The 19,791-nt window shown below is 39.6% G+C and overlaps 1 protein-coding gene across 2 annotated transcripts in view; it reads right to left on the reverse strand.

The window, feature by feature from the left end:
- Nucleotides 1–1,671: 1,671 nt before the first annotated feature.
- POLE2 (DNA polymerase epsilon 2, accessory subunit) overlaps nt 1,672–19,791 on the reverse strand; it is a 28,056-nt gene continuing 9,936 nt past the window's right edge. The window contains exons 7-19 of one of the 2 annotated variants that reach the window (XM_044765580.2): nt 17,114–17,197; nt 16,462–16,518; nt 15,994–16,042; nt 15,113–15,185; nt 10,854–11,026; nt 10,232–10,321; nt 10,005–10,059; nt 9,358–9,417; nt 9,193–9,270; nt 7,306–7,414; nt 6,338–6,514; nt 4,547–4,614; nt 1,672–1,858 (exon numbers count right to left, since the gene is read on the reverse strand). In XM_044765580.2, the coding sequence (XP_044621515.2) occupies nt 1,840–1,858; nt 4,547–4,614; nt 6,338–6,514; nt 7,306–7,414; nt 9,193–9,270; nt 9,358–9,417; nt 10,005–10,059; nt 10,232–10,321; nt 10,854–11,026; nt 15,113–15,185; nt 15,994–16,042; nt 16,462–16,518; nt 17,114–17,197 (1,092 nt within the window). In that variant the 3' untranslated portion in view covers nt 1,672–1,839. Of the gene's footprint in view, nt 1,859–4,546; nt 4,615–5,779; nt 5,896–6,337; nt 6,515–7,305; nt 7,415–9,192; nt 9,271–9,357; nt 9,418–10,004; nt 10,060–10,231; nt 10,322–10,853; nt 11,027–15,112; nt 15,186–15,993; nt 16,043–16,461; nt 16,519–17,113; nt 17,198–19,791 lie in introns of those variants that run through there. The other variant, XM_070504304.1, reaches the window with a different exon arrangement.

Genomic DNA, 19,791 nt, shown 5'->3' on the forward strand with positions numbered 1-19,791 from the left:
GCAAGGACTTAAATCTGCATTTTATTGTGGTTGTCTGGTAACCTCCTGTAACTGACGTCCCTCCCCCTCCCAACGTTGGCATTTCTTTAAGGATTAAGCATCTTTCCTTAGGCTAGGAACTGATTGCTGCACTCACCTGTGACCGCCCAGCTCCAGACAATAGACTTGCCTCCAGCTACGCCCTCTGAGACAGCAGACCACTACCTGCTGTGTCCATCAAGTGCTGTGCCGACAGGGCAATCTTGTGACTATTGTGGGAGGGACACTTCAATCACATGTGAAACACCCTGTTTGGGGGTATATAACCACTCTGTGCACCCCACTTCTTGGGTGCCCTTTCTTCCTTCGGGAAGAAAGGCCCCAGGCCATGGTTCCTCATAAAGCTTTGTTTAATTTTCTCTTGCTGTTCTGTCTCATGTGAATTTAATTCGTTCTCCGGCCAGACGAACCCACATTTGGTAGAGGAAACGTCTTCCTCCCCTGCACTGTGTTCCTGAAAAGCTCTCAAAAAGCCCATCTTTAATTATAAAAGCAAGTCTTTGCTCAATGAGTGAGGGGACACTTTGTATCCAATTTCCATTTGTAACTTTCTAACCATCATCTTTCATACTTAGCTCTATGGTTCTCACAACAGGACCCACAACCTCATCTGTCTTTCACTATCACTTTCAAGGCCCAAATTGTACCTTTTTTCCAAGCAATGTAGTAGCTTTCAAATTTATGTCGTGATTTCATCTTTAAGTTCAATTTTTCCAGGCTATTCTTGAAATTAAAGCTAAATCTAGCTCTCCTATCATCAAACCCTGTCTAACATTCTCCCCAAGTTCTCCATCTCCAAACCACAACTCAAATTGCCACTTTATCCTTAACTACTGATTCACTTATCACTACATTCAGATTCAATCCCCTCGAGGAATTTTCCCTTCAATGTCATTTTAATTTTTTTATCAGTATCTCTTCCCCAAAAAGCTAAAAAATTTTTTTTGAGGAAGATTAGCCCTGAGCTAACATCTGCCACCAATCCTCCTCTTTTTTGCTGAGGAAGACTGGCCCTGAGCTAACATCTGTGCCCATCTTCCTCTACTTTATACGTGGGACACCTGCCACGCATGGCTTGCCAAACCGTGCGTAGGTCTGCACCTGGGATCTGAACCAGCGAACTCCAGGCTGCCAAAGCGGAACAGGTCAACTTAAACGCTGCACCACCAGGCTGGCCCCAACCTAATTTTCTTTGAAAGAAATGTCTTCCATCCCAGGCTCTTTGTAATACTGAGGTTACTCCTGTCTTTGAAACACTCTTTGTACCCAAGTTCGTTTCTGGGCTGTCAGTGCAAGTCCTTAAACTAAAAGATAAAGGAAGGGGATGGTGTTGGGTGATTACAGCAAAAACGGCAAAACAGGCTGCTTCTGAGGAAACTTGCCTGCTAAATGAAAGCCTCTGGGGCCTCTGTGTTTTTAAATTTCCAGTGCCAAAAGGTAATTATGTAATGATGATCCTGGTATTATCCTGAAACAAAGGTTTTCACTATCATTAGCATAAATTCTGTGACTTTAAATATTTGTTTTTCTTAAAATTAACAACATATAACTAATGTAGAAATAATGAATCTTTAGTTTTTAAGTACAAATATATAATTTTTTTCATATTTTTCTTAAAAGACTATGCAGTAAAACTTTGTAAAGTGTACTCATGTTTATTATAACAATATCAAAATTTCATAAAATACAAATTTAAGCAGAACATTCTAAAGTTTACCGTAATTTTATTGTAACAATATCTAAATTATATAAAATTAGAAAATTAATGAGTTTTGCTTCTTCAGATGGTCTTTAAGAATCTCAAAAACCTTGAAGTTTGCTGAAAATAGAAAATAATCGTAAAATTAAACATTTTGGAGACATGTTATTGTCCATTTCTTAATATTTAGTTTTAGTTAATTAATTTTAAAAATAGGCAATACATGCACATTGTTTCAAATTCAGAAGGGAGCGCAGTGAAAAATAAGTCAGTCCCACAGTCTGTTTCTGCCTCCCCAGAAGCAAAGTATATCCTTATACAGACAGTCTGATCATACATAAGCCTATGCGTACGTGGGAATGCGCTTTAAAAACACATACACAAGTGGCAGAATACTGTGAACACTATTCTACACCTTTTTTTTGATTAGTAATAAATACATTATATTCATAATTTTTAAAACTAATCCCTTTTCCTTTATGGCTTTGACATTTAAGTTAGAAAAGTTCTGAATAAGTATACACATTTAAATGGATCTCCACTTACACTGTTTTGCGGTAATAAAAATTACAATAAAAACAGCTGCATCTACTTTTGTGCATCAGCCAGTGCACCTGTCAGGTGAATTCCTAGAATTGGAATTGCTGGTGTATGCAGTTCGGGTCTCAACAAACGTCAAATTGCCCTCCGTAAGGTTTTTACCACTTATTCTGACTTTGTGTGTGAATGGGTACTCCTCCCCTGCATCACTATCTTGTGTTTTTAAATAAAACAACTGTATTTGAGAGTACACGTTCAACAGGCTTGACCTTATCTACTTTGACTACATTTCTCTGATTAACTCTACAATGTGATTTCACAAATCAGGAACACCAAATTATTTCACTGTATCTTGAAAATTTTTTCTCTCTCAAAAATAACATACATCAACTTACTGGATCCAGCACTGAAAAAATCAAGTTTATAACTACTCAATTATAGTTTGGAAATTACGTCCAGGCTTTTCGCACCTGAGTTCACAGAGGATAAAGGGACCAACTATGTCAACCAACATGAGCATCAGCTGCAGGTCAAGTCCTGGGCTGGCAACTCAGGAGGGCCAGGCACAGGGCGGCCTCGGGCGCAGTGGGCTGAGAAGCTGATAGAAATCTGCCTCGAGTGCTTAGAACACAAGCCAGCTCTGCATGGCAGTCAGGAGCAACACAAGAAGTGCAACTGAAGTGTCTGTGCTATCACAATGAAGCAGTTAGTTTCCTACTGTGGTTGATTTATTTATAGTCCAGCTCGTTTTTTAAAAGAATATAAAATGGTTTGCTGAGATAGATGAAATAAAAAAAAGTAAGTACATGAGGAAATTCAAGTAGGGGAAAATTCAGGTCAGAAAAGAAGACGAAGCCAGGGCTGCACTGTGCAGGTGGCTGTGCTTTTGCAGCTAAGGCAGAGGGAGTCTGTCAGAAAATTCACAGTGTCTCCAAGATAAACATAGTTGCTTAGGAAAGAAACAGATTTGTCCTGACATCTGTTCAAAGTTCCCAGTATTGATTTTCGTAGCAGGATAAGCTTTATACCTAATCTCAGTAAAAGTCAATCTAAAGATGGACAAAATATGCCCCAGGCAGACAGCCTTAGAGGTGACTTAATCCTGGGGTCACAAGATCAAATGCCCTCGCGCATCCAGGTGTGGACAGCAGGAGTGGGGAGACTGGAGAAGTGCGCGTGCCCTTACATGAAGGCAGTCTGCCATGTTTTTTAGGATTCACTGTGGGCTAGGTGGAGTCAAACCCATTGGGCTTAGGGAACAGGGGCTGGAATAGCTGTGACCTTTAAGAGAGCATCTCACCCTAAGGAGTGCCTGGAACACAGTAAGAACCAGATATATGTCAAGTGAGTTCATCTAAGAATAAAATCTAGACTGTCTCATGAAGTGAATGGACTTCATTCCTCCATGAGTGTTGACCAGCAAGAACAGTGCATATTTTTTTTCCCCAAGAAATAGATATAAGAAACTGTTAATCAAAGTTTCAAGGCTGGGAAGCAGAGGTATTTTTCCCTTTCAATTTTATACTTTTAAGCGTTGTTTAAAATTTTTATCATGTACTTGTTTTCATTTTTATTTGAATAAATATGTTAATTACTCCCCAAAAAAGACAATTGGGCTGTGTTCAAGGTTATGTTCTCTGACACAAACCTAGAGGGCAGTTATCTGGTTATTTCTTAATTGGAGGTGGGAGCTTTTTCACAATACAATTAACTGAGAAATTGCATGTTAGGATACCTGCATCCAAGGGAAACAGTGTTAAAAATGCATATTTCTGGGCCCTACAACTAGGGAGTCATTGGTAAGTCCGGGGTGGGTCCTGGAACTGGACATGTCGGCGGATTCTGACAGAGGCAGTCTACAGAGCGTCCTTTGAAAACACTACCCATGAGCTGATTATTATTCTTTTCCCCTAAAACCTCCCTCCAAACCCAACCCCTCACCATCACCACACTCGCACCCAACTCCCCACCATGTCTTCGCTGCCAACTGAAGGCAGATCAGGAGTCAGCCTGTAGGAGAAGCAGCCCACCTCCACAGCGGGACCGAGATCTCCCTCAGCAGACAGTTCTTGGTCTATTTCATTCACAAACGTGCCATCAAGTACACACAACTGTATGTCACACAGCATGACCACAGTAAGTTCAGCCTAGAACGTTTCCAGTGGGCTACTAGAGACATTTTTAAAAATCTCAACACACCTACAGAACATCTGATTTTTAATAACATAACCAAGAGACAGCTCCCTGCTGTTTCTGTGGGCAACTTACCTGTCTTCTACTGTCTTATTGGAAGGATAAAAAACTTTGAATGAAAATCCACTTCTTGGAAAAGAGCCCTTCGGGGAGAAAAATGCCTGTAAGTGAATACTCAACTTTTATAAAATAATTTCTATTTTTTAAAACAAATTCCATGGTTGTGACTTAAAAATAAAGTTACAAGATGTGACTATAACGTAATGAAGCAGATTTTTGCATGATCTTTATAGAGAAAAGGTACTACTATGAAATAGCTCCACTTGAAGCAAGTCTTTCAAGTAGGCTAGGCAATCTTATGCACGAGATGGGACGAAGTCTGTAGGAGTGGCACTACTTCCTAAAGAAAGAAACAGCACTGTGTGAAGCTCAATACGCCTGCAAGCCGCTCAAACATCTTGTTCAAGAAATCTTTCCTGCCCTCTCCCCAGTGAGAATCTGGGTTTGCTGCCCCTCCAGTGTGCCCCCAAAGCAGCTGAGCAGTAATCACACATACAGTTGTCTGTCCGTTCCTAGAGCCTTAAGGTAGTGAGCAGGGACTATCTTTTCTGGCCCATGGAAGGCTCTCATTAATGTGCGGAAGTATCAAGAAGGGATGAAGCAATGTCAAAAGCAAGTTTGTGTTCGCCCAAAAGGTGAAAAAGATACATTGATGGTGTAGGAGGTGATTATTTACTCACCTATAGGATAAAAAGTGGAAAAATTCAGAGAAAGTGTTTTCAAAGAGAACACTAACTATGAGAATGCTCAGAGTTCAATTTAAATAAGGAAATAGTCTCAATTTGAAAGAATATTGGAATGTGAATAAAGATTCTACAAAAATTAGACCACAAATAACAGTGAAACCAAATTAGTTGACTACACTCATCCTTAGAGCAGTAGTTCTCAATCAGGGACAATTTTATCCACTAGGGGACATTTGGCAAATATCTGGAGACAGTTCCGATTGTCCCAACCAGGGGCTGCTCCTGGCATCTAGTGGGTGGAGGCCAGGATGCTGCTCAGCATCCTACAGGGCACAGCACAGTGCCCTACAACAAAGAATTATTTGGTCCAAAAATGTCAGCAGTTCTGTGGTTGAGAGACCTGTCTTAGAGGAAGCTGGACAAAAAAACGTGTGTTTGAGGAAAGCAATAATCAACAGTAAGACATGATGTTTCTAGAAATGACCTACATGAAACAAAAAAGTATTAAAATCTGAAATTCACAAGGATCAAGGAAGCATACAGATTAAAAATCACTAGTGAAGATATTTGACATAAACAACAATGTCTATGCACATTTATTCTCCAAGTTCAAAAAGTCAATCACACTTCTATAGAAATTCAGAAGCAACTTCAGGATTCCGAAGCAACTTCAAGGTTCTAGGAAAAAAAGGAAATAATAAAATGTGTCCCAGTAAGAATTTCCACACTCATCAGGCTTAGATTTTTGGGATTTGGGCAGTTTCCAAAAATCAAAATCATCCTCAAGGGACAAGTGCCATTAATATGTTTAAAGAAAATGAGAGAGAGGCTCTGAAAGCAATCTCCAGAAAGGAAGCCCAAGGTAAGTTACTCTGAGGGAACACTCACTTGCATTTGTAAGTTTTAGTGCATTTGTTTTTTTAGAAAGTCACTTTACTTTATAGTCACGTGCTATATTGAAAGTTTAAGAATTTTCTGTGTACACCACATTAGTTCAATGTTTCACTAGTGATATGTTTTTACTCCAACAGTAATCTTATTAACTATATATTTTAAATTTAAAGAAATAACCCTCTGATCTCGATGAACTATGACTACATGAAGTTCACTGCATTCTCACCGGGTTCACGCAGATGCATTCGGTGTTGGTCAGAGTGAAAGGATCATATTTGTCTGCGATGACGAGCAGATCGGGCACAGGATACACCCTCAGAGCGTAGTCGTATGCCCAGTACACGGGGCACACATAGAGCGGGAGAGGAGTCAGGTGTCCCTGGGATAAGATGGTCTTTACAAACTACAAAAGGATGATACAAAACAAACTTCAGTTGACTTATGAATGGCAACTAACAAATAATTGCAAATTAAACATTAATTCCCAAAAGGTCTTAGAAAATTTGAGAAACAATTGGGAAAACTGAATCACAGAGCTTGGGAAAATTTTATATCACTGATATAAAATTAAATGAGCTATCCTGTACTTTTGGAGAAATCTAGGAATTTTCATTTAATACCATATACCATAAAAGCTACTCCCCCAAATAAATCATATTGGAGCCACTGTACTTAGGGCTGTGTAATAAGCTCATTTACTCATTCTGTTCATCTAAAAGTAATTCCACAGCCTGAGTAATGCCAAGAATAGATATTTAGTCAGCATATGCTTTAAATATTAAAAATAAATACTAAAAATGCTCTGTATGATCCACTTCTGTCCTTCGCAAATGGGCGTACATGTAACCAGGGATGGACAATCGTATGTCAGGGAATTTGATGTTACAAGATAAACACTACACTCCTCTTGATGTGGACATATCATATGAAATATTTAATAAACATTATAAACATGAACATTTTATTAAAAATATGTGTATATATTTTGAAGTACATTGTAAGATTCATGAGTTTTAAAAGCAAAACGGGAAGCTCCAAAGAAATTTCCTGCTCGTTCTGGGCTTTCCTCTGCCCACTAAGGGATACTTCAGTGAGAAAGTTCACAAACACTGACTTAGGAACAAAAATTAACATACTGACAAGAGTATGTTGTCAGTAAGTTACGACGCTTAACAGAGAAGACTTAAAACTTACATGATTAGGAATATCCAAATTGCTACTAGGAAAACGGACACAGTTTCTGCACATTTTATTCACTAAGTCTTCACGAAAGACAATAATTTCTTGCGTACAATACTGAATTCTGAAATGAAAAACAGTAGTTAAATTTGACTTCCACAGAACAAATTATGAGATAATTTTAAAGGCAAAATGTTTTTTTTTTTTTGTAAAGATTTTATTTTTCCTTTTTTTCTCCCCAAAGCCCACTGGTACATAGTTGTGTATTTTTTTTTTCAGTTGTGGGTCCTTCTAGTTGTGGCATGTGGGACACCACCTCAGCATGGCCCAATGAGCGGTGCCATGTCTGCGCCCAGGATTTGAACCGGCAAAACCCCAGGCCGCCAAAGCGGAGCGTGCGAACTTAACCACTAGGCCACAGGGCCAGCCCCCCGCAAGATGTTTTATAATACAAAGCCATCCCACTTCCCATTGTTCACCACAGCAAAAGTTCAACCAGAATTTATCTATTCATCCATTCATTTGGCAGTTATTTACTGAGCTCTTAATATGTGTGTGTCCTGCACTGTTCCAGGGATGAGCGAACAGAACAAAAGACCGCAGCCCTCACAGTTTACGTTCTAATGGGGGAGGGCGGGCAGAGAAAGTAAACAATAAACACGGTTAGTATACAGTATGTTGGAAGATGACTTAATGTGTGGGGAAAAGGCTAACAGGATCATCTGTGGGGAGAGAAGGGCAAGAAGGCTGGAGAACTGAACAGGATGATCAGAACAGCTCAGGCTCGTAATGAAGCTTGGTTTGAGCACGGACTTGAAGGAGGTGGTCAGTCGAGGAGACATGCAGAGGAAGGACGCTGCAGGGAGAGCAGAGGTCCTACGATGAAGCATGCTGCACCTCTGAGGAACAGAAGGAGGCCAGAGTGGCTGGAATCAATGAGGAGAGGAAATTGGGCCAGATCACACACGACCCTGACCACTCCTGCAAGGACATGGCTGTTCCTGCCTGACTCGAGGGGCCCCATCTATCAGGATCAGAAGGGATGTGATATACTTTAGGTTTCTACGATCACTCTGACAGTGTGAAGAACAGAGGAGGGAGGGGCGGAGTAAAAGCTAAAGACCCACTTGGAGGTTGTGACAGTAATCCAGGCTGGAGAAGAAGGCAGAGGGTCGGGGAGGTGGAGGGTACAGAGGTGGCCAGATTCTGGATATATTTTGAAGTTTTCCTTCAAATTTCTGAAGGAGTTCCTGAAAAACTACATGTGAGGAGAAACCCCAAAGTTTTTGGCCTGGGCGACTGGAAGGACAAAGGTGCTATGAACTAAGATGGGGAAGGCCACAGAACAGGTGGGGGCTGACGAGGCAGGAAGGTCAGAGGTTCTGACTGAAACTGTCATCAGACACCCAAGGGGAGAGAGGAGGCTACTGATGCCTGAGTCTGGGGTCTGGGAGGAAGGTCTGAGCTGGGGACACAGATGTGGGAGCTGTCAACACATGGATGGTACTGACAACCATGCACGGGATAAGGTCACAGAAGGGGTGAACACAGGCCGAAGAGAGAGGAGAACCAAGGAGAGAGGGCATCGCCTCCATTAGAGCCTGTGGCCACAGCGAGCGGCACACACAGCAAATGTGTCATCTTTCCATTCTCCCCATAACTTTCCTTAAAGGATGTGTAATGAGAATATCTATTTTTAAACCTCCATCCATTATTCAAGCTTCTGAATTCAATATTAGTGAATTATTTAATTAGAGTTAAAATATTTTCAAAGTTTTGAGAAACAAAGAGAAATCTTTTTATATTTATCTCACAACAGTCAAAATTCAGAGACAAATTTTAAGAATTAAGTTAATTTTTAAGTGAAAGAAAAAAAGTGTAACATAAAATTCTAATATTTACCTGCAAGGATTAGTAGTGAAAACTGAAAATGGTACTCTCTGTCTGAATTCACTGGTGATGCTTTCAGCAAGTGGCGGCCTATAAAAACAACTTATGTGATACAGCATGTATTTTTAAACTTTACAAAATTTTCTTTACTGTTACAAAAGTCTGAATAAAACTTACCTTGGTAAGATGGAACCAAATCCAGGATCCTCTGGACCAGGTACAAACACAAAACGACTACTGTAGCAAAATTCAACGTAAGTCATTTAAAATATGGATCATTGCAACACCATCCACTAGTCTAACAACAAGTTATTGCTTTTAATTAAATAATGAGTTTTAAAAAAATTTTAAATTTCATCCATTTTAAATGAATTACTAAAAGTCTCCAGACCAACACTGTCCAGTAGACAGTTCTGCAATGATGGAAATGTTCTCTATCTGTACTGTCCAATTACTGAATGTCTGAACTGTCACTAGTACAACTGAATTTTAAATTTTATTTGACTTTAAATTCAAAGAGACACGTGGCCAGTGACTATATCACATTGAAGAGTGCAGCTCTAGACACTTGAGTAATGTCATCAAGAAAGTCAAATTACAGCTGTCACTCTCCCTTTTAATACTTATCACTACAAATCTAGAGTGCAGTGTAACATACATTATCATGATGTGAGCATAATTTTCTCTCTTAGCTATACTAATTTTCTTAACTTTTTCTTCCATTCATTTCTTAGTAATCATTGATATCAAACTTAGGATTTATTTTTTGGGTTTTTTTTAAACAAAATTGTTTAAATAAAAAATATAGCAGTAGAAATCATTACCTTTGGTGAATACCTGGATATTCACATATTATATCTGCCAAAGTTTTCAGGGAATCTAAAATTTTAAAAGGATATTAAATTTAATTTGCACATAATGCACATAAAAATCAAACTGTATTTGATTAGACACAATCTAACATCTTTCGAATGAAACTAAAATATTACAGATTATTTATCAATTTAGTTTAAATTGATGTAGGAACACTTATTCAATAGACTCTCAATACCTTTCAAAGCTTGAACTTGATTTTTTCCATATGGTGCAGATGAGAAATTACCACACAGAATAAAGCAGGTTGGAGGAGCTGGTGAATAACCTAGATATAAGGGAATCAATGAACATCATTTTTCTAGTCTAGAAATCAGGTCAAAACCCTTTAATCACGAGTTTTTACTAATAAAAACATTATTTTAATAACAACTTATTTTAGTAACAACTTCTTATTTAAATACAGTAGTAGTGACAGTGCCCAATACTGAGGACTCATTCTGTGCCAGGCCCTCCTCCTGACATCCCCACAAGCTCAGAGAGAGATGAGGTAAGCTCCCAAGGCCTCAGGCTGCAGCTCACACCCATTCTGTCAGGCTCCAGAGCTCAGGCTCTCATCTACTCTCACGCTCCACTCGGGACTGATTCTTATTTATTGTGAATACACACACACACAGCGTGTTATTTTTCAAATGGAAAAATTTAAGTCTTTAAGATAAACTCATTTAAAATATTTTTTAAAAATAGACTACTCAAAAAGATACATTTGTAAAGAATTTAGTTTTTTTTTTTTTAAGAATTTAGTTTTAAGACAGGACCCCTCAAAAGAGTTCAAGAATAACAGGAAAAGTGACACCTACCAGAAAACATGGTGTGCAGTTTTTCCAACACTTCTACTTGGTCCAACCAGACATCAGACAGAAACACAAACATGGCATCTTTATTCTCATCTTCCAGCTGCTTCAGTTTTGCAGAAGTCTTCACAGATGTGTTAGAAGGCCCTCCAAAAAAATTAATATTTCCATAGTATGCCCTAGGGAAATTACAACATAATTATTATCTTCTAGCCTATATTCTATTGGAGATATTTTTCTAATAATTTCACAAATTTAGCTTCTTCCTACCTAATGAGGTTATTCTCCCATCATTGTGAATAGTCCCATAAAAGTGTACTACTTGTAGCACTTAAAGAGCAGATGAGTTTATTTAAACGTTTGAAAATGAGAAAGAAAGCAATACAGAAGCAGTAATAAAGTACTTAAGTAATGGGCTAACTTTGTGCCTTTTAAAACTGACTAAAGCAAATATTAAAATAAGTCATAATTCCCTATGTGTTAAAAGTAGGAGAAATGGGTACTTAATTCCAACAGTATCTAATAAAAGTGCTCAAAAAAAGTGCTAACCGTTTGACCAAACATTCCACTTCTGGAAATTCGTTCTGAGGAATTAAAGACTAACCTACATCCCAGAATTGTGAAAATTTGGAGGGAACCTTAAAGCTTGTCAGGAAAGGGTCAGTAGGAAACGGGGGTCATCCACAGACACAGCCTCCCCTGCTCTTGCCCCCGTTCCCTGGCCGTCATCCTGCAGTTCCCAGCGTGACGGTGACCAGCCCCGAGAAGCCTCCCGAGGACCCAAGAAGAGGCTGGATTCCCCACCATGCACTCCTGTTCGACCCGCAGTTCTCCTCTGTGGGAGAATCCGGAAGGATCAAATTTGTAATCAGCTCATTATCTGAGTGACTGTTTACTGTCTATTGCCCCCACCCAACAACTAGCACAGAGCCTGGCAATACGGTATGTGCTCAAAGTTATTTGCTGAATGTCACAAATCATGTAATAAAACAGCATTTCATGGTAATAGAAAATGCGGACAGCATACTATTAAATGAAGCAGGTTACAGCAATGTATGTGTCCATTTTTAGTGTCCAAAAAAAGAACAGATATAGACCTGTGTATCCAGGCATAAAAAGAAACTGTGTGTGCACGTCTATCGTGCTATGGCTGATGCTTGTTATCTGCTGTGGTCATGCTTTATAAAGTCGCTGCAAACACTGCATTAGCGGGTACTGAACCCTCGCTCCTCAGGAAATACAAACATATCTACACATATCTCAGATAGATTATAATCTTAAACCCTAAAATAACTCAGCTTGGTAGATTCTGTTTTCTTTATTTTACAAAAGAGAAAACAGGCCCAGGTTCAGAAGGGTCAGAAGGGTTAAGTGACTCGCCCGAGACCGCCCCACCTCTGTGCACACCCCAGAGACCGCACTGCGCGCCCCTGCCCACTCCATCCCCCAGCTGCCTCTGCAGGAGGCCTAACCATGGCAGAGGCTCCCCAGGCCACTGCCGCTCGCTCTGCACGGGTCTGAGAATGACCGCTATAGCACCGTGGATGCTGATTCTGGGGTTATAAATAAGTGTTCACAAGAATGTGTGGCTAAGGAGGATCTACTATAAATATAATGCGTATACATAATCTAAAATACATATGGTGAGTTTTTCTCTATGTTTGGTGAATTATAGGTAATTCTCTTTTCCTTCTTGTTGCCTTCATATATTTTCTAATTTTTTTTGCAATCATATGCTACTTGCATAAAATGAAACCAATTTTTTTTTTTGCTGAGGAAAATCTGCCCTGAGCTGACATCCATTACCAATCTTCCTCTTTTTGTATGTGATCCACTGCCACAGCATGGCCACTGATAGATGAGTGGTGTAGGTCCACACCCAGGAACTGACCCCAGGCTGCCAAAGTGGAGCTAGCCAAATTTAACCACTAGGCCACCTGGGCCAGTGGAAAAAACATTTTTTTAATGACTCAACTACTTTTCCAATGCAGCATAATGGCTGGAGTCAGAAATCTTGAGATCAAAACACATTTCTGCTACTAACAAGTTTGTGACTCTGGACAAGTTACTCAACCCCTCTTAACCCAACCGTCCCCAAATGGGGCGCAGCTAGACTCACATCTAACACAAGGGTTATGAGAAGGAATGAAAGAGGGAATGTACAGAAAGCCCTTAGGGACTGTGAGCACCCAACTGTGGTACTTGTCACCAGTGCCACCAACTAGATTTGGCATTTTCAAAGGTGTGATCTCACAGTTATAACTTTACACTTGTCAGAGGAATGCAACAAGCTGTTAGAAATGTGTGATGATTTCAATTAAGTATACACCCACACATAAGCCAGAGCATCACAGAAATACCTATTCAGCTGAATCTTGAGAAAGTAAAGCCCAGAAAAGCCTTATTAACATCTTCTATCCTTGGTTCATGGAATACAAAGTGCAAAGACAGGAGGGAGACGAAGGGCTGACAGTACCTATTTTCCTAAGGTTTCAATTTGAAAAGAAATATTGTAGGAATTTTAGAAACTCAAACAACACCTTAGGCTCAGAAAACACAAATCACATGCCCTGCACCAGTGAAAGACTTACCAAGATGGCAGTGAAGTCCTAGCAAATCTGTATCCTAAAAAAATTATGATAAACTAAGCCACGGTGGGAAGGCATTAGGTCAGTGTAAATCCTTCCGGGACGGGACCATGCCGTAGACCTATCTGTACTTATCTGTATCCCTAAAACAGGACTTTACACATACAAAGTACTCCATAAAATACTGGTTGTCGAATCTCACGACTACTACCAGTCTACAACCCTCTGAATTTTATTTTGAAGGTATTTTAAGAGAAAAGTAATTTATAACCATAACAGCAATAAAATGATTATTTTATTTTAATGTACTTTATGACACGTCATATCAGTCCTTTGGTGTAAAAAACATACACAAAACAGTTGAATTTAGAGAAAATGGCATGATTGAAATAGAAAATTACTTGAGATACTACAATGATGACCTCTTGGCTAAACTGAAACGCATGGTAATGCTCACAACCAGCCACTCGATTATACCTCTCATTGCAAAGCAGAAATTTTGAAGCTTGTATGAAACTAAAACACCAAGACAATAGCAATTCTGCTCTAACTATATCCCAAAGAAAACCTACCATGTTATAAAAAGCCACAAACTCGCACTCAAAGCACTCATGAGTGAGCTGGCTTGATGAGGGTGTGTGCTCCTTGGCATGACCAGCTCTTTCCCTGGGCTACATCAGCAGGAAGAGGAGCTGCCTGCCAGGGACACCCGGCCAGCAGGCGTGGCCTGTGACCCTGAATGTACTCAGGTACACGAGGACTAAAACCTTAATCCTTATACTCCTTGAAATCTTCACCATTGTCAGACTCTCAAGATGAGAAGGCAACTTCACTCCCCCAGAGCTGGCAGACTCGAGTGCTCCCCGGCTTCAGGAAGGAAACACCGACTCCCAGCAGCAGCTGAGGCTGACTGGCAGGAGCTGGGGGCACACCCATGGCTGCCCAGGGCGGGCCATTGCTGCAGTGGAGTCCTAGCCAGGTGAGCATTCAGGCACCACGTTGCCAGATATGATTGTTCAAGAGAACTCAGAAATCTAGACTTTTATGAGAAATCTCCTAATTTTTAAACACTGGAAACTAATTGAAAATGTTTTTTAACACCTCAAAGGGGGAAAAAGAAAAGAAAGGTCTGTAGACTACATTCAACTCACAAGCCACCAGCTACAAGTTTACACCATCATTCAGCCTCTGCTCAAATACCTCGAGTGACAGGGAACTCACTCCTCTCAGAGAAGGCCCTTTTGGAATAGCTCTAATATCATGATGCTTTTGCTTATATCAAAGAGCTATATAATCTGCCTCTTATAACTTTCACTCATTAGTAGAATACAAAAATAAGAACTTTACATAACATGGGAATTATACTCTTCTAAGTGTTTTCCTATCTCTTATCTCAGTTGAACTTCTCATCAACCCCACAGATAAGTAAGACAGGTAGATTGGAAATTTTTCCCAGTTAACGCTGAAGTATAGAGATGCTATTGTACTAATCTGGGGTCAATCCACTGGTTTTCAGGTACATATAAAGCCCAGTCTTCTAACTCTCATTTTCCATTGCTCTTTGCATTCTGACACAAAGCCTGAGGCCTTGTAGTAACTGACATATAATACACTCTCACATTCATTACTGCCAGTGTCACAAGATTCCTCCAGAGTTTAAGGCAAACATCTTTATACCTGGTAGTACTAGACGGTTCAGTGGGCGGGAATCCAAAGGCATTGACGTGAAATACTTGGTCTTCAAACCAACCTGAAGAAGATAAGTCACAGATCACTTTCTCTTGTCCAGTTCTCCCTATTTGACAAGACAAAACTACGGAACACAAAGCAATGATGCTAGGCTGCCTTCAGATCCAGAGACAGTCTCAGTTCTATAAAGAAATCTATGAAACAGACTCAGAAGTAAGACTTTTCAGAAAAAATTTTTTAAAAATAAATTTTTTTAAAAGGGGCCAGCCCTGTGGCCAAGTGGTTAAGTTCGTGTGCTCTGCTTCGGCGGCCCAGGGTTTCTCCAGTTCGAATCTTGGGCGCGGACATGGCACCGCTCATCAAGCCACAGTGAGGCAGCATCCCACATGCCACAACTGGAAGGACACACAACTAAAAATACACAACTATGTACCGGGGGGCTTTGGGGAGAAAAAGGAAAAAAAAAAAAGAAGTAAGACTTTGCCCTGTTTTGCCTCACAGTGCATATTAGAGACAGAGAGAGAAGGGACAGAAATGTTTCATTCTATGACCCTAAGTAAAATCTGGGTTTTCTTCAATTTAATTGAAATATAATTCACAAATCGTACAATTCACCCTTTGAAAGTATGCAATTTAGTGGTTTTTAGTATATTCAGAAGTGATACAACCATCACTAATTTCAGAATATTTTCATGATCCCAAAAAGAAACCTCATGCCTGTTAGCAGTCTGAGAGTTATTTAATGTTGTCAAAAGCATGCTCTCGTAATCAATGTTCCCCCAAATTGTATCACGTTAACACATGTGAACCAATGTAGAAACAGTTATCCTGTACAAGGAAGAGGACAGGAAAAAGGAGCACTGACTTACCTTCCGCCAAGACGAAGCATGACTCTGTGTACAACCCACTGTGGAACTGGTACACGGCAGCTGAGGAAAAGCATTCTAGTTCTATGCTTGAGGTGGCGATAAAGTCAAGAGACATTTTGGGCCCAAGAGGACTTCTAAATAATAAATTCAAAGACTTCACATTTGAAACTGTGAAGAGATCATAGCTTAAAAAGTTTTTGGTTTCAATGTCCCCGTGCCTGGTAATACTGACAGTACAGATCATCCTCAGCATGTTATAAACTTCCTCAGTGGTTTGTCTGGATTCTCTAAGGTAAGGTAGAATTAAAGTTTTTTTTGTCTCTGTTTAGGATTATGTCTCTAAATTCCTACCCCATGGCCATATGGAAGTTACACGGGGAACCCAAATAGGTCAATTTGAGAATGAAATATAATCTATTTCCCCAACTCATGTAATATAAATTTTCAAAAAACGGAAGTGAAGGATATAGCTTTACTAAGATCCAGCTGTACTGTTCCTGTGGGATCTTCCAGAAAAAATTTCCCCTAAAAAAAATTAAAAGAAATATGTCCACATGTATGTTAAAATGAATACTATGACAAAATAACTAAAATAATGACAATTTTTGACAACCGAATCTAGTTGAGAGTACAGTGGATTTTAAAAAATCAGAAATTCCTAGTCCAGGCTTTCCCATTTACTAGCCTGGTGACTTAATTGAGACTCCACACAGGCACGTGGAGAAGGACCACTGCCCATCAAGAGACGGCAGGAGGGACATTCGCTTGCTGCCATAAGAAGGGCCTCCCCAGGCGCCTCCACCTGACAGAGTCGACAGTGTCTCCAAGGCGCCAGGATGTGGTCTGCACTTTGCCTGTTCAGACACCCAGTACTCTCAGTTAAGCCAGCGGTCAGTGGTGACTAATTTCAGGCCATGCAGACTGGGGCCTGTATAAGACGCTCTTTCCTGATGTCTACTCAGGAAACCAAACACAGACGAAAGGGTTACTTGGTCACTGAGGCAGGAACCTTCAATGAAGGATACGTTCCCATACCCTCTGTAAAAACACGATATGTAACCGACATTTCATCAATCTGGGGCTGAAAACAAAAGTTTGATGCTTGTTCAGTTTAACTTACTTCTTTTAACTGGGTTATCATTCCAAGAACAATCACGTCTCCGATTTTGGTTGTACTGCCCAATAGGGTTTCTATTGTTTTAAGCTAAAATAAAACAAAATCAATTCTTAAAGACTGAAAATACATTCTTTTAAGAAACTAATTTTTTAATAAATAAGTGAATTTTGACTGCACATTTCAGTATTTACACCTACTGTACAGTAGAAAATCAAATAAAACTTAGAAAATAGAATTTTACCTACAAAACGCTAAAATATCAACTGCCGATGGCTTGGAAGAATCATGCCTAAAGAAATACCATATCAACTCAGGCCCTGACCAATGACTGAAGTCTCATACCATATTATTCTGAATAATGATACATACATTTATTTTTTAAATATAGAAAAGAATATAAATTCCATGTATTTTTATTTGGTCAGTACCTCTTGAAAATTAGTGGGCTTTTTTCAAAAGTTATATTCTAATTTATTTAATATCTTAATAGGCTGTCATTATTACTTACATTCTCAATCTGACCATTATATTTTTATCAAAAACTTAAAGATAGTAACAATTGGGGCACCATTTAAAAAACCCTTTCAGATCCTTTTCTACACATAATCCTAAATATATGTTAATATACACATATATAATTTCTAGACACACACCCATAGAGTTTTTGTTTTATTTGCAGAGGTGAAATGACACTATTTGTGTTATTCTGCAACTTAACTTTTTAAATTGAATAAATCTTAGCCATCAGTCCATTTAGCTATGTATAGACACACTTCATTCTTTTTAATGGACAAAGATGTCTATAGTGTATGTATAACACTCATTTACCAAGCTCCTATTAGAGGATATTTAAGGTATCCCGAGTTTTCTGCTAATAAAAACAAGGCTTAATATTTCTGTGCATCTCTCTTGGCCCACTGAATGAGAATAAGTGTAGGACAAACCTCTACAAATTCCAGAAACAGGACTGCTAGATGAAAAGGTCTATAATTTTTCATTTTTATAGAAATTACCAGGTGGAGCATCTTTTATCTCTACCATATTGTGTTTTTTATTACAAATAATGCATGTTTACTATAGAAAAAATTGTTAAATATAGAGGAGGAAGAAATAAAGGCATACATAAGCCCATCACCCCATAATAATCACTGTTAACAGTTGATATCGGAGATCCTCTTGAAAAACATGAGCCTAAAGGAACACAGGAGTACAACGTACATTTAAAATAGTTTTAGAAAAATGAAATACTTAGAGATAAATCTGGAGAAAAAGATATGCAAGACCTGTCTCCTAACAACAAGGTTAGGTAAAGATTTCTTAGAAACAATACCAAAAATATGATCCATAAAAGGAAAAAGTTTGTAAGTTGGACTTCAACAAAATTAAGCACTTACGTTCTTAAAAAAGACTGTTAAGACAATAAAAAGACAACTTATAGACTGGGAAAAATGTTGCAATTCACATAAAATAAGTAAATAAATAAAGCAGCAGAGGAGTCCGAAGCTCTAACAGGACACCATTTCCGCAGTGTATAAAGGGGGAAGACCACAAAGGTAGCTTAAATGTAGATGTAACAGTTACATCAGGGATACAGAAGCAAACGGGTGGGAAAGACTGAAAGAATAATAAATTATTTAGCTAACCCTTAAAGTTACTTTGGCAAAGAGGAGAGGAGAAATAATGCTTCTGGGCTGTGGGCGCCTGAGTTGCCACAGAAACCTCATATACATACGAGAAAACACACAGTCTTTGGTAGGGAAATTTAAGCAAAGTCAATTTCCAAAACTTAATACAATTTTCTCTCTAGTAAAAGTTAAGAGCAGAAACTGTCAAACACTATAAATGTTTTCTCCTTATGGTGCTGCCATCGAACACGAATGTGAGCATTATCTAGTAGGATTGTTTCAGTAGCTATCAAGCTACTCATCATCATGAATTCTGGTCTAACACGGTAGAGAAGTTAATGGGCCTCTTCAGAACCTATTCGGAACCTCACAGAAATGGGGGGCCTAGACAGAAGTAGCTAAGGACTGTCCCCTGGCAGGGTTCTGGGTGCTGGAGAGGGGAGCAGAGCCACAGACGGGCTGATGGGGACTAGCTGTGTAGCTGGAACAGAAGTGACAGTGCCGTTTGGTAACCACTTTCCAAAGTTGAAGAGTACCAAAGTGGCAGGAGCACACAGGACAGAAGACATTCTCCCTCTCGCCGGCTCCTCGGGTCCCCACACCCTGCGGCCTGTCTGCTCTCATCCATTCCATAAAGGTTATTTCCTTAATGCCTGAAGTGAAATTTTCACTCCAACAGACACAGCACATTTTAGCTGAGCAAGTGTGTTGTGGTCACTGGAGGGATGGGCTGGCCAAGGAGTCTGAGTGAGGGCAGGAAGGGCCAGAAAGCCAGTGCAGTATCCAGCAAATGGACCAGAAGGACCAGGATCTGTGTCGGTGGCCAGAGAACATCTAGGGGCGACCACAGTCTCAGCACCTGCCACAGAGAAGGAAGTAGCGGCTCCTATTAGACACTGTAGGGCACAGGGCGTAGACTTTACCAAGAGAGGGCACGCGAGGGTCAGTTAGCTAGTTAAACAGTTACCAGTGGTTCATTTTCATTTAAAATTCAATACATTAGAATTAAGCAATGAATATTAAACTTGTATACATACACCCCCTAAATAACTAGGA

This window comes from Equus asinus, chromosome 2 (genome assembly GCF_041296235.1).
Source record: "Equus asinus isolate D_3611 breed Donkey chromosome 2, EquAss-T2T_v2, whole genome shotgun sequence".
Taxonomy (NCBI): domain Eukaryota; kingdom Metazoa; phylum Chordata; class Mammalia; order Perissodactyla; family Equidae; genus Equus; species Equus asinus.